The following is a 15053-nucleotide window of genomic DNA, read 5'->3' as shown; positions in this document are numbered from 1 at the left end:
TCAGAAGTGAGGAGGGGGAGACGAGGCGAAGGAGGGAGGAGAAAAGAAAAGATTTGAGGACGGACACACACACACACACACACCACCAACACGCTAATGATCCAGGAGAACACCCACTCTTTAGCAAAGAAAACAAAATCTACCTCAAAGCACACCATAGCTGGGGTGACGCTGGACTCAAGGTTGCATGATGCGAGGTGAAGCTACTGCTGCTGCTGCCTGGCATCTAAACTGACACGATGACAGACACTTTAAGAGCTTAGTCTTCTTTCCTGCCTTCTTTCATTCAGAAAATCTCCCTGCGTCCGCCTATCTCTGCCTCTCTGCTTTTCTATCTGTGTATGGTGTACACATTGCCTGCTCCTAAAACTCACCAAACCAGAATCTGACTGCCCAAACCCCCAAACACACCTCCCTCCCTCTTCTATCATTCCGGATGGGAAATGCTATCCTCCTGTGGCCCTTGTGCGTGTGTGTGTGTGCGCGCGCGCGCGTGTGCGTGTGCGTGCAAACAGCCAGACCTGAATCATAGCAGCCAGAGCAACATTCCTCTAAAGGAGTTTCCTGCACACCTAGTTTAAAACCTCACACATGATCACATTTACCGCATGCTTATTAGTGATGAACGCACAGGTCGCCTTCGCTCATTCACAAATGTGCATACCCTGAGGTCATGATGACATGCTGTCTTTATGTTTGACTGTTCACTCCTTTGACGTAGGTGCTTCTGTAATGACATCTCTCAGTAATAATAACTCACAGCCTCTCATATTTCTAGTGTTAAACTGTCAGCTTAAAACACAACATGCGACCAAATGCATAAAACTGTCTTATCTTTATCAAAGTTAAACTAAAAGTATTTATCTCCACTGCTTCTAAATTTCCTCCTTCATCTTTCTATTGCAAGCAGTTTTTTTTTCCCCTGTTTTTCAGTATTGGCAATACTATGACCTGTTTTGATCACGTAGGAGAGTTTCAACACTCCGGCCTCCATTCAATGTTGTGTAAATGTCTGCCTTTTTTTCCTTTATGTGTATGTTTGCCTACCTGAATTCCTTGCAGAGTTTGGCGTGGGCGGAGCTAGGCACTTCCTTCTTCCTCCTCTCAGGTGCGTCGCGAGTGTGACGTCTCTGAGGCGGCCAGTTATCACGGAGACAGAAAGAGAGAGAGAGAGAGACAGAGAGAGAGCTTTAACAGTAACAACTGTAGTCGGTCAACTGACAAGCTGTGGACAGAAGAGAGAAGTGAGGAAGCTGGATTTCTGTTTAGAGCACTAACACACACACACACACACACACACATGCATTCAGATTCAGCTAAAATCCCTCTGCACGCATACACACACACACACACACACACACATACACGCACAGTGGGGAACTTGCGGGTCGGTGTGTGTGTATAGGAAACTGAGATTGAGTCAGACGTGCTCACACAGAGAAAAGCTGAACTCTGGCTGGGAGGAGGCCGGGGCCGTTGGACGTGTTGCTCAATACATCTCACTTTAATGCTTATTTAACAGATCTCACACGGTTGAATAAAAAGTACAGATAAGGGAACATACACACTTATATTTCTGCACAGTTTATGAAGCTGATACCTTCTCTTACTCTATAATGCAACATGTGGCAGTTCACTAGTCATCAGAATTGACTGTCTAGGAAGTTCAAACCTATTCAACTGCTGAGAACAATACATACTTTAACCCATAAAGACCCAGCGCTACTTTTGTGGCAGCTCCTAAATGATTTTTCCCTCTATATTTAACCTTTCTTAAGTGATTTATCACCATTTATTGTAAAATTAACTTCTTTATTTTGCATTTTTTCCAGTGAAAATCAGTTATTTTCCTATATTTAATTTACTGATCATGCAGATGTTCATAAAAGCTCAGATTAAAGCTCATGGTTGTTATATCAAAAACAGAGGAAACTGACGAATAAGTGACTTTTTCAGCAAAAATATCATTAATTACCTCCGCCTAGGAATGGCAGAGGTTATGTTTTCATCTGGGTTTGTCTGTTTGTTTGTCTGTTCGCAAGATAACTCAAAAAGTTATGGACAGATTTTGATGAAATTTTCAGGAAATGTTGACACTGGCACAAGGAACAAAGTATTAAATTTTTGGTGGTGATGGGGGGGGGGGGGGGGGGGGGGGGGGGGGGGGACGGGACTGATCTAGCCTTGGTGGAGGTCCGCGCTCTCCGGAGTGCTTTCTAGTTGAACATAAACCCCAGTATCTCCATCCACTGTCATTGATCCAACTCTATGGGTTTTACTGGTGAATCAATGCTGTAGAAGATGACGGTGTTTCCATGTTCATTACAGAGCCTCTGAACGTCCAAATGGGTCATATCTGATGACCGTGAAAAGACGACAAACTGCATTTTACACCAATTATTTATACTTATTAATAAGTTTAGTGGTTCAGAAGTTCTTAAAAATTTCACATCAGTACATGATTTTGGTCGATCCTGGATGTTTGGGTCTTTATGAGTTAAAGAGCCATAGCTGTATATTTCTGTGCCTTTTCTTCAATCATAAGTCAAACACTTACTATAACAGCAAACCATTGCCAGAATAATGATAAAATTCTGAAATATGTCCACATCCACATACAGCAGTGTTTAAGATTTACAGAATTTAAGTTAATAAAGCATGAACATTTGAAAAATATCATACAGATTAAAACTGAAAGTTGTTGTCCTCCTGAGACCCAGCAATGTATTTGTACTTTGAAGTGCACAAGAGTTTAACAGCTTTACAAAACTTTTACTGACTGGGTCTCGGGAGGATATGTAATGTCATTATGTTATAATGCCAGTACACTCATGCTGTCCACTTTATTAGGTACACCACCTATTCAAGTGCTTGTTAACACATCCATCCATCCATCCATCCATCCATCCTGCAGAGTTATTTCTACTCCTAGTATCCATGATCTTCTTCTTTCAGTCACTATCATTCCATGTTGACACACACACTTTATCTACTAACAGGCCACACGGCAGCCACATTCAGGAATGTAAACATGGTCAAGGCAATCTGCTGAAGTTCAGACCAAGCATCAGAATACGGAAAAACAGTGATGTTGAACTCTGAAGGTGATACTGAACGTGACATGGTTGCTGATTCCAGGTTGGTGCTGATGTGAATATTTCAGAAGTTGCTGCTCTACTGGGATTTTCAAACACAATAATCTCTAGGGTTTACAGAGAATGGCCTGAAAAGGAGAAAATATCCAGTGAGCAGCAGTTTGGAGCTAAAAGAAAGGCAACAGTAACTCAAATAATGCAGAGGAACATACAACACACCAAACCGTGAAGCACATGGGCTACAGAAGCAGCAGATACACTCACCGGCCACTTTATTATGTACACCCAGTACTAGCAAGATGTGACAACAGCAGTCAGAAAAAAAGAGGCACCTTTACTACCTCATGGATACACCATGGATATGAATCTTCATCCCTTCATGTCTGACAGGTTTCATTATCACACCCACTTTCTCATCCTCTTCCCGATCAGTGATAACATCATATCTCCAAATGCATTAATTTTGAGCATTTGTGCAATAAACTGAAGGATGAAGTGTTCTTTGTGGGATTTGGGAAATAATGTCCTGTTTTTGAAGCTGCATGCATTGTCACATAGTTGATGACAGGGCACTTTTTCTGACTGCATGGGTTAGGGTTTGGTGACTTTGCAGGTTCTGATGGGGTTCTGATATTTTTGTGATAATCACATGCAATATAAGCACACAACAGTATTTACACTGGTGGCCAAAATCATTAGAATACTTGGTATATTTAAGAGGTTTCATCTGTTCTTTTTGTTTGTTTGTTTTTTCTTTTTTTTCTATTTGAATTGGCTGTTAAAATACCCATAAAACAAATGAAATATCTACAAAGTCATCATTCTTCTCTATAAACCATAGAACAGAGGAATCATAAGGAGATTTAGGTCATTTCATCACAAAAAACAAGCTATTTCACTGTCAATGAGTCATGTTATTTCACAGAAGAAGCTGAATTCCTTATCATTGTCAGGTGTGATCGTGGTTAAAACGATGATGATGTGAGTCTTCGGACGCAAAGTAAAAAGTTAAAAGTGGATATTTAAAAAAAATGCAGACTCACTTCATCTGATATGTGCTGTGCTCAAATCAACTGTCCTCATGTATCATGAATTTTACATCATTGTGAAGTGAAATAAAATTGTGTTTCAGAGACAAACAAGGGTCAATTCAAAGTATATTCAGATTTGTCAGGTGTTGTAATAATTTTTTCCACTGTAAAGTACACGATACAGACAAAACTATTATCAGACATACAGCTTGTAAGAGTTCCCAGTCAGGTGATTTGAAATATTATCATTATTATAAGTGGATTATAAGTAAAGCCCTGCCATGCTGCACAACACTTTGCCCCTTCCTGCTCACTGATACCCTGCCTAGTCAGGGATGAATTTAGAATTTTAAATTAAAGATAACTGTAAACTAGATTACACTAAATTACTGTCCTTTTTGGGTAGTTCAGTCAAATCAAGACAAACATTCCACCCAAGTCTTAACTTTCAATTTGATCGGACTTTGTCTGCCAAATTGGGTGAAGAGTCGTCGAGAAATCGGTTGGATAAAAATCTCGATTGGACAAAAAGACGGACGGAATTCCTGGCATTACTTTATCCTACAATATATAGTAATGCAAAATGTATTATGATAAATGTAAGATACTTTTCACATTTAAAGCCTGAATTTTCTTCCTGTGTGAGCATTGAAGAAACCAGATGATTATTTGTGGTTTAAAATTATTATGTATTGTCAGAACACAATGACTATTTCATAAATCTAGAGACAGAACATTTAAAACAATTACACTGCCACCCATACAGTTGGAATAATGTTGTTTTCAGACACATTCCTCTTTTTATTCCTATTTGTAATCGTCTTTGACCAGGTACAATGATTACATTCTGGGTCCCAGTTACACTTCTTTCAAGAATAAATAATACTGTAGTTTGCATGTTCTCCCCGTGTTTGTGTGGGTTCTCTCCGGGTATTCCGGCTTTCTCCCACCATCCAAAGACATGCATGGATAGGTTAATTAGTCAACCTAAAATTGCCCATAGGTGCGAATGTGAGAGTGATTAGTTGTTTGTCTCTACAAGTCAGCCCTGCGATGAACTGGTGACTCGTCCAGGGGGTACCCCGCCTTCACCCATAGGTAGCTGGGATAGGCTCCAGCACCCCCCGTGACCCTTATGAGGATAAAGCAGGCTCAGAAGATGAATGAATGAATGAATGAAAGAACAGATGGATGGATGGATGGATATTGTCACAATCATTTCATGAGAAGTAAAACTATTTTATTCCAACTTTATGGACAACAGTGTATAAAGATGAAAAAATTCAAGGTTGAGAAAAATTAAGTAAAAAGAAGTGTAGATGAAACTCCAAACAGAATTAACTTCAAGGAAAAAAAGTGATTTTTATCACAATATAAAATTATATTATGACATTTATTATTGTTGTTTTGAAGCAGAGCCTCCTATTCACAATGAAACACCTAAATTCAGTGAGTCCCAATACTTGTGTCCATGTAGTGGATTTTAAATTACCCCAGCATTAAAACAAAATCGACAGTAAAATTTAACACACATGTTAATACAGTAGTAAAATTAATCCAAAACATCACATATAATAGCAATAAACTATTTTACCACACAGTTGCTTATGTAAATGTTACAACTTGATGTTACATACATTTTCCTTTTGTTTTTTGTAAGCATAACTTTTACTTGGTAGTGTGATATTGATACTTGCACTTCAGTAAAGGATCTGAATACTTCTTCGATCACAGTACATACACTTTTCTATATGTATAAGACTATTAAAAAAGAAGCATCAGACCTTTTTCCAAACCAGGTTGGATCTGTGTCAGATTAAAATATCTGAAAATGCTCACCCCACCCTGTAAAGAAGAGCTGAAACAATAAGTCAGTTAATAAGTTAGTCGCTCAAGAGCTTTAGATGATGAAACTTTAGTTTACACACACACCAACGCACACATGCACTTGAAGCCTTTTCATCGGCTGTAAACAAAGGAAAACTCTTCCCACAATAAGCAGCTCAGACCCTGCCCTGGTTGCCACACAATAGACAGAGAGACCTGAGACACAGAGAGAAGAGATTCCCAGGCTGAACTCCGCTCATACTCCAAATGCCCGACAATGACACACAAAGAGACGGGGCAGTGTATCTATTCACCTGCAACAAGTGGCCCAATCAAGCCATCACACATACAGCAACGAAACTGAGAAAGGAGGAAAACCAGCATCATGTTACTATTATATCAGGTGGTGAACTGAATTTAGGATGTCAGATTGTCTCAGGTGTGTGTGTCTGTGTGTGAACCAGCTTGTCGCCGCTGTTTGTTGCCTGGCCGTGGGTCTTCATGTTGTGTTTAAATGTCAGCCTGTTCCAAAGTGTGTGATTTCTCGCACTCTTTCTTCTCTCTCTCTCGCTCTCTTGCTTTCTCTCTATGCCTCTCACTCAAGTTACACAATAAGATCACTTACAAATTTGGCTGTGAAGTAGCCAGAACATTTCTTGTCAAGTTCTGACCTTGTACTTAATACAAAAGCAGTATTCTCCACTTTGTAACAATAGTTTAAGCCTAGGCTCCAGTGGAAGAAAAGCTTAAGAGTTCAACACATTTTGATTGGGTCTTGATGAGTGACACAGATCAGACCCTATGACCATGTGACCCAACGTATATGGACGCCCCTGTCCAAATAAGTTGTTTTGTTTTCATTTGTGGCTTATTTTAATACTGATCATCTTTATTATAAAAGGGAAGTGGACTCAGTCCATCAGTCAGTGTGTCTCAGGCATCACACAAAATCCAGAAAGAGCTGACTGCTGTAGTTTGGCAAACTTATGTATTTTTGGATAAGGAAGAGACTAGTGAAAAAAGCAAGTTGAGATATTAGCAATTTTGGAATACAATGGTCCTACAATCCCATTGCTATGCCCAGAATCATAGAATCATCATTGAAGTGGGTTACCTAGCAACAGATATACAATAGGGCCACATTGCCATGGTGTCAAATTTCATGTACAGAAACAGACATGCCAGCTGAGAGGTTACTCAACTGAAAATGCCAGTGGAATTTACCAAGAAAGTAAAGGAATGCACTGTATGAGAGGATGTAGAATGAGTCAGCGTGCCACTTATTATTATTGTAGAACAGACAAATACAATATACAGATCCTTTCATCGCTGATTAAACTGATTTGAATTTGATGATTAACAATATCGTGAAAAAGAATAAACCCCATCACATTAAGTTCCCATCACCAAATGAAATATTTCCAAACTGCATTTCCAAAGCACAGCTGTCAGAAATAATTCATTTCTGTACAAATTTAATCAATTATTAAAGGTAAAGTATGTAATGTTCATGGATTCTTAGGTGAATATATGAGGTCTGTGTTGTGTTGTTAATGGTGTTTGCCAGTGTGGCTGATGTAGGGGGCGCAGTAGAGAGGTGAACGCAAGGATTTTCCAGGAAAAGATGAATACGGGCCATTTTCCACTGACAGTATCAGCTCAGATCATCTTGATTTTATTCAATTTGGCTTAGTTTTGGCACCAGCACACTGCATTTCCACTGCAGAATAGCAGCCCCTCAGCCTGGCTGGCAGTCACAGCAACAAAACGTAAATACTATATATTGTGACATCAGTGGGCTCTATGCACAGCCCCACTACTTCCTGAAATTAAGGCAGCTCCTTTATTTCCTGTTTTTCATTATTGGACACACTGATTAATCCAGGTGTGTCTGACCACAGTAGTCCCAACAAGAAGCAGCAGACACACCTGAATTAATCAGTGTGTCCAATAATGAAAAATAGGACCAATGGCCCTGTAGCTTACCAGCCAAATTAAAAGCTTTGGGAAATGTATCCAGATGCCATTTATTATCACTGAGTTATGTGTATTTATTGTATTACAGAAATAGCCCATGTTTTGGTCATATTCCAATCAGATCTGTAAAAAATTCAAATTCCAACTTGATATCATTGATACTTACTGATTTATTGGATCAATCCACTCCTATCTCTTATAATGGGAAAATTTTTCAAAGTCGCACCAAATCCAGAATTAGATCAAGATCGAAATAATTTCAATACCTTGTGTTGAAATCATCATAAAGAAGCTGGATACCAAGTTTGAAGTCAATCAGAACTGTAGTTTCGGAGAAAAAGGCGATTAAAATTTTTTCCCCATAAGAGCCCATGTTAAATTTTCCGTAAGTTCCTGGATCCAGAAGAAGATCCTGATCAGCATGTGGACATTATGTTTTGGTCATCTCCCCATCAGGGCTGGACTGTGGAAATTTACACTTGATATCATTTATATTTACTGAGTTATTGCATCGATCCACTTCCTATCTCTTATAATGGGGAAATTTTTCAAAGTCGCACCAAATCCAGAATCAGATCCGGATCCAAATAATTTCACTAACTTTTGTTGACATCATCATAAAGAAGATGTACACCAAATTTGAAGTCAATGGGAATTGTAGTTTTGGAGAAGAAGAAAATTGAAATTTTTGTAACAGACGACAGGCGACGCCAGACGCCACATGACGACAATAGCTTATGGCCTGTCGGCCGGTAAGCTAAAAACAGGAAATAAAGGAGCTGCCTTAAGTTCAGGAAGTAGTGGGGCTGTGCATAAAGCCCATTTGAGACCGTAGATGGCAGCCATGGCATACAAGGAGATTTGAACTGAGTTAGAGGTTTTGGAATAAAAGTACTTATTGTAAAAATAAATTATATAAAGATTTAGTTGTTAAGACTCAAATATGTGGTCAAATTATCAAGATTAAATCAACTGGAGAACTAGCTTTGACATTTTCAGATATTTCCCACCTGGCTGGACGCCCCATGTCACAACATGATGACACACATACACAAATCTGCCACTAACAGGAGAAGGGGTATTAATATTGATTATTTCACTGCAATGGTATCTTTCTCTGGGTGGGATATATATATATTGTCCATATTGTAACAGTGATGACTGGGTCAGAGCATCTCCACAGCTGCAGGTCTTGTTGAGTGTTCCTGGTCTGCAGTGGTTAGTACTGATTGAAAATGAACTAAGGAAGGACATTCCAATCTCAGGACAATTTATCATCTGTGGGAAGTGCTGGACAAATAAGTCTGATCCATGGAGGTCCACCTCTCTACTTCCAGGACTTCAGGGATCTGCTGCTGAAGTCTTGGTCTAGATACCACAGCACACCTTCAGAGGTCTGGTGGAGTCTAAGCCTCGTATTAGAGCTTTTTTTGTGGTAAAAGGGGGACCTATACAATCTTAAGCAGGTGGTAATTGACACTTGACTGGTTGAGATCTGCTTGTTGTTCTTCAGACCACTTTTGGTAGGTTCTAAACACTTTACATTGGGAACAAACAACAAGATCTGGAGATGCTCTGATCCAGTGATTTGACCATCACAACGTCTATTTTGTCAAAGTTGTTGAGATCCCTACTCTTTCCCATTTTGCCGTTTCTAACATATCATGTTGGAACACTAAATGTTCACTTGCTGTCTTATATATCCCACCCACTGACAGGTCCCACTGGAATGAAATAATAAAAACTAATCTATCAGTGGTCAGAATGTTACAGTTGTCAGTCTATTGTATCTATTGAAACTGCCTTTGGCTGATGATTCTGGATTGACCAATCTGTGATCTGCATGATTTTAATTTTATTCTCATTTTAGCTAGTTTAATACATCAGTTTGAGGAAAAGTTAAAACATATTTTTCAAGTTCTTGCATGCAAGAACTACATAACAGTAAACAAACTAAAATGCATGCAAACCTAAATAATAACTAAATAATGTGCCATTGTTCTTTATTCTTCAACAGTTTCCAGAAGCCGTTTTCTGCCTCATTATGACAATACCCTTGCGGACAAAGCAAGGCCTGCAAATAACTGGTTTTTCTTATTTTAGTGTGGAAGAATTTGACCCGGCTGCACAAAACCCTGACCTCAACCACATCCAACACTCTGGGATAAACAGGAACACCAACTGAAAGCCAGGCCTTATCACCCAACGTCACTGCACATATTACTAATGCTCTTGTGGCTGAATGGGACCAAATCCCTGCAGTAGGTTGCAAAATCTTATAGAAAGTCACATGAGAAGAGGCGAGTCTAGTTAATGTTGGAATCAAACATCCATATACATGTGCTTCATCTGGCCACTGAGTCTATTTGTTGCACAAAACCCTCAGGATCTCTTAAAAGACACCAAAAGGGATTTATCTTAATTACCTAGTGAGCCTGATTGATTAGCGCAAGAAGTGAGATGCTGGATTTTGTGAGTGTGCAACTACATTAATTAAAAAGAGAAGAAAAACAGAAAAATAACAAAACTCCTTACAGCACTGTACAGCTTCCCGTAAAGATTAGACCTTTATTGAGAAAATTCCAGGTCGGCTTACGGCCGCACGACCCGCCGTCTCCAACTGGGCCGATTATTGAATACGCTGTTACACACAAACACCCCCCAAAAACACAACACACACAGAGCAACTGGAGCCCCGTTGTGAGGCGACATTGATGACGCGTGTTGCATGGGATAATCTCTCCAGCTGTACTCACACCCGTGGAGAAGTGAGGCTCATTTGGCCCCAAAAAGCTCACTCTGGTTTTTCTGCACACTGATGTACCTCCTCCTGCTTTTCAGGAAAGTTCTTTATCTTTCTAAGTCCTGGTAAACTATGAAAAAAGAACTGTGTTATTTTTGCTGTTCAATTATTTACCATTTCGCTTTAGCTAGTGCTGGTTTGGGTAAGTTCAGACTGGACACTGTTCATGTTTGCAGCAAAAAAAACTCAGAGGTCACGTTCATACAGTCATGCACATGTGCTCTGATGAAACAGGGAGCAAAGAGAGGTTTTCTTTGAAATCAGTCACTGCAGGAGTGAGGGGAAAGGCTGCTCTGTATCTGTTACATCCCTCAATAGAATGGCTTCCCCTGTTGGTCTCACAGAAAATTACAGACTTCTATTCATGTCATAAATTTAATGATCATCTGCCAATCATTTTCACAGCAAATAATTGTTTTTCTTATACAGCATCAGGAAACATCATTGATTTTTATTTACTTTTCCTCATCCCAGGTGAGGTGTTTCTTTTTTTTTTTTTTTTTATTTTACATCCAAACACTCAAATAAATATTTCAATCTGTCAAAAATGATGAATAAAATCAGCCTGCCAGCCAAGAAAATTATGTACATTTCTTCTATGTACTATGGTCATTAACAAAAACAGTTTCAGTTATATGAAGTGAAAATCATGTGCATCTTAATTAACTGCTTACTTTAATGTTTGCTGTACTGCTGGGTCTTCACCAACAGGGGGCAGACTCAGCCTGAGTTGCCCATCTGATACCTTTGTGCAGTCACATATGATGAGAAAGAGGCATATTACTGTAATAAAGTCCACAGCTGGTCAAAGTGGTCATACATGATGACCATGCCATTTGACATATGTGGCATCCACCCACAGCCATACCACACATGGACACAGACAGGCACCATGTCTTCTTTTCATATAAATAGGCGAGAGAATCAAACAGTAAACCAGTATGTAAAATTGTCAGTAGAAACTGTGCTCCATGTTAAAAGATGTCATGTCTCATGTATCTTATGTCCTTCACAAAGCGGAAAGTCCTCCTTCATTATCATATTGTTACCATGACATTTCAAACTCAGGATGGACCAGCATGAACAAAACCACACATGAGGAGTGGGGATCAGCCTGTATATGTGGACATTGTATGATGTACAAAGACAGGCAATTTTGTGGTTAATAGTTTGTCTGAATATTTCATCAAGCTTCGATACTTTCAAAGAATGAGCAGTGTTTCTCCCATGAGGATTCAGAATGACAAAGGTAAGACCTGCTATGCAATTTTAAACAGCCCATCATCATCTATGCAGATTACACTAAGCTGCTGTAGCCTTTTCTTCCAGCGCTGCTTCTCTAAAGTGGACTGAAGAGTTTCTCCTGTGAACTACAGAAACTGCTTCACACTCATTAAATCACTGCTGTTTGATATTCATTAATGTATTCTATTTGCACTGACATGGCCTTATTGGACACGTTGCACATTTCTGGTCAATTCCAACTTTGTGCTTAAACATTGATGAGTACTGTAAAAGCCGATTACAGTCTTCTGTGTTTCTCTCTATTAATCCAGTTTAATTAGAGGCTAGTGGTCCCTGCACTTTGGGATGTTAATCCTTATGCACAAAGTCTGTTGAGTCAAGTGAGGTCAGCCACAAACTTGTCCAAACCACACCAGATCTTGCAAACTTCTATAAACTGGTTTTGTGTGTGGCTTTAATACTCATCCACAGACGTGAGTGAGGCAGGTCAGTAAGAGGTGGACCTTTGTCCAGGGTCGGAGAGCGCCCCATTATTTATTAATGCTGATGTATCTGACTGGCTGCCTAATTGTACCAGGAGGAGCCCAATTACCCACAGTGGCCTACAGCAGCACTGTCTCACATGCACAGAAACTGGGCAGCGGATCACATGTCAGCCATGACTGACGCTATGCGTCTTATTTACATTTGCTGAGCTCAGGTTCAGTTCGGGAAACAAATAACTTTTGTCTCTTTAGATGGTGGTGGACGGCGGCAGGACCAGAAAGAGGCTGAAGTGTTGAAGAAGAAAGAAAATGTTTCACAGACGTGTTTGACAAGTATTTGGTTCTGTTGATGATGATTTGATGATCATGACAGACAAAGGTAAGGAGTTCACGTTTTTCTGTGTGATGTAAAACCAGCAGGTTTACTCACTCATACACACAATCCGCTACAGTGGATTCAAGTGACGATGTGAAACCAGCTCTGACACAGAGGAGGTCTTCAACTCCAGTCAGGACCTGGGTCATCCGATAGATAAGGAGCCACTCTCCTGTCAGCCTCCACCTCCACCTTCTTCATCTTTACCTTCAGCAGGTAAGCTGCCATGGCAGATGTTTAATCCTATAATAGATTTCCATTTAATGAACAAACGTTAAATTCTACAGGTTACATTGAATAAGGGGGCAGTAATTAGAGTAGTTGAACAAAGATCAAATTTACCAATAATGTTAAGAGCATCACTGAACAATGGGATAAGTGTTTTATAGTGAAATTATAGAAGCTCAAACACAGGTGAGTGTGTCCTCAGGTTACAGTTACCTGTAGCTCTGCATACACATTAGATAAAGCTAACACACTGACCACACAGACCTCCATTTACATACCCATAAATGTATAGGCCTTTAGAGCTCCAAACCTCTACTCAAAAGCACAAATATATAAAAATGCACCTGTAATATCACTAACAGGATTACCTCATCCTCACATCATCTGTCACATCTGCTCCAACCATCTTCTGTAACAGTCCTCTGTGTACCTGTAGAATCTGCACCATCAGATCAGGCCTTCCTCCAGGCAGCAGCCATTTTCCAACAGCTGCGTATGGAGAAGCCAGTCACCCAACAGCTTCTGCATTATGGACAAAAGACGGATGCACCACTACCAGAGAGTGAAGACAAGATCACACAGAGACAGGCCTACCAGCTCGCCTTCAGCACACTCAAATGTACAGTTTCTCTTGTTTTCAGAAATTAACCTGATGCCTGCTCCCTTCGTCTACATTTCAGGACTGAAGTGTGCAGTTGCCAGGGGAGTACATACTGATGATTTAACATAAAGTCAAGAAGAAATTAATTTGATCTACTCTCCTGCTACCTCTGTGGACTTTACCCTCCTAGAAGGAAAGCTTATCTCTATAATGAATAGCTTTGGAGCTGCTGCATGTGTCAACTCCAATATTCACTTCTGAAAAGCAACTTCAACTGCAGAATGTAGATTAAATAGCATATACTCATACATTTCATTCCTGTGTGACTGCATATTACTTGAGCTGGGGGTGCAGCAGATGTCTGTATGGTACGTGATAAGAGGGCACACACATGCGCACTTGTACAGGGGGACATGGAGTTGACATACAGTAACTTTCCCTACACGTGAAGGGACTTTATCTTCCTTTATTAGGAACTCAGAGTCAATTAATGATTTCCTCAAATGTAAGGATTCGATTCCTTTCTTTTTTATCCGACAACTATCTTTGGATTTTTGATTATTGTGACTGAAGTCAAATTCTGTCGGTGTTCTAATCATTCATTTGTGACATTAAAACCATTAGATGAATGGATAATGTAAATAATCATGAGATGTAGCATCAGTGATGTTGTACTACATTCAAGCCTGATGAGATTTTAAAGACACATTAACCTGTTTCAATACTGTGAAATTAAGCGTAATTGAGCACCCACTCAATTCATTCTCCATATCATTATAATTTTCTTGAATCATCGTCAGCTTTGACTTATGTTGGTCAGTAACTAGGTTAACAAGTGAAATATTAGACTTACATTCATTGATCAACATCCACAAACACATCTCGTGAGTGTCTGCTTGATGTGTTTTACACGATTGTTTAACACAAGGCAGTAGGTTTGATTTTGACATTGGTGGGGACACAAAAGTTCTCCAAGGCAGCACTCCTGAAAGTTGATGTGGAGGCGATCAAACGAGCAAACAATCATAGTCAGAAAAAAAAAAATCTGTAATTGACATGTTTGTAATGCATGTCTGAATATCTAAAGACAATACAAGAACTGAATGCATTCTGCAATGTTACTCAAAAGACTAACAAATCCATCATTATTTAACCTCACCTATGAATTTCCAGCCTCTCCTCCAGCTTCTCCTCCTCTTCCTCCTCCTTCATCTCCTCTACTTCTCTACCGTCTGTCACCTAACATAAATATGTTGATGCATAACATATGAACAGATTAGGGATACAATGATCATAGAGTTTGATGGTACAGTTACTGCCTGAGTAAAAAAGGCTTTAACTTTCAATTATTACATGTAATTTATTCCCCAAAAATATGGATACAA

At 39.6% G+C, this 15053-nt stretch overlaps 2 protein-coding genes across 3 annotated transcripts in view; one reads left to right on the top strand and one right to left on the bottom strand.

Moving 5' to 3' along the window:
* The window catches only part of rbm47 (RNA binding motif protein 47), a 35148-nt gene extending 33953 nt beyond the window's left edge, over positions 1-1195 (bottom strand). The window contains exon 1 of one of the 2 annotated variants that reach the window (XM_030138450.1): positions 1048-1195. The gene's annotated coding sequence lies outside the window, so the exon portion shown is untranslated. Of the gene's footprint in view, positions 1-143; positions 337-1047 lie in introns of those variants that run through there. The other variant, XM_030138441.1, reaches the window with a different exon arrangement.
* Positions 1-15053, top strand: part of LOC115417834 (putative methyltransferase NSUN7) — a 48908-nt gene that overhangs the window by 17014 nt on the left and 16841 nt on the right. The window contains 2 exon segments of the mRNA XM_030131988.1: positions 12932-13055; positions 13504-13686. Coding sequence (XP_029987848.1) covers positions 12932-13055; positions 13504-13686 — 307 coding nt within the window.

Source organism: Sphaeramia orbicularis, chromosome 1 (genome assembly GCF_902148855.1).
Source record: "Sphaeramia orbicularis chromosome 1, fSphaOr1.1, whole genome shotgun sequence".
NCBI classification, from domain to species: Eukaryota; Metazoa; Chordata; class Actinopteri; order Kurtiformes; family Apogonidae; genus Sphaeramia; species Sphaeramia orbicularis.
Note: the sequence above shows the minus strand (reverse complement) of the source record. Positions and strands in the feature narration are given on the sequence as shown.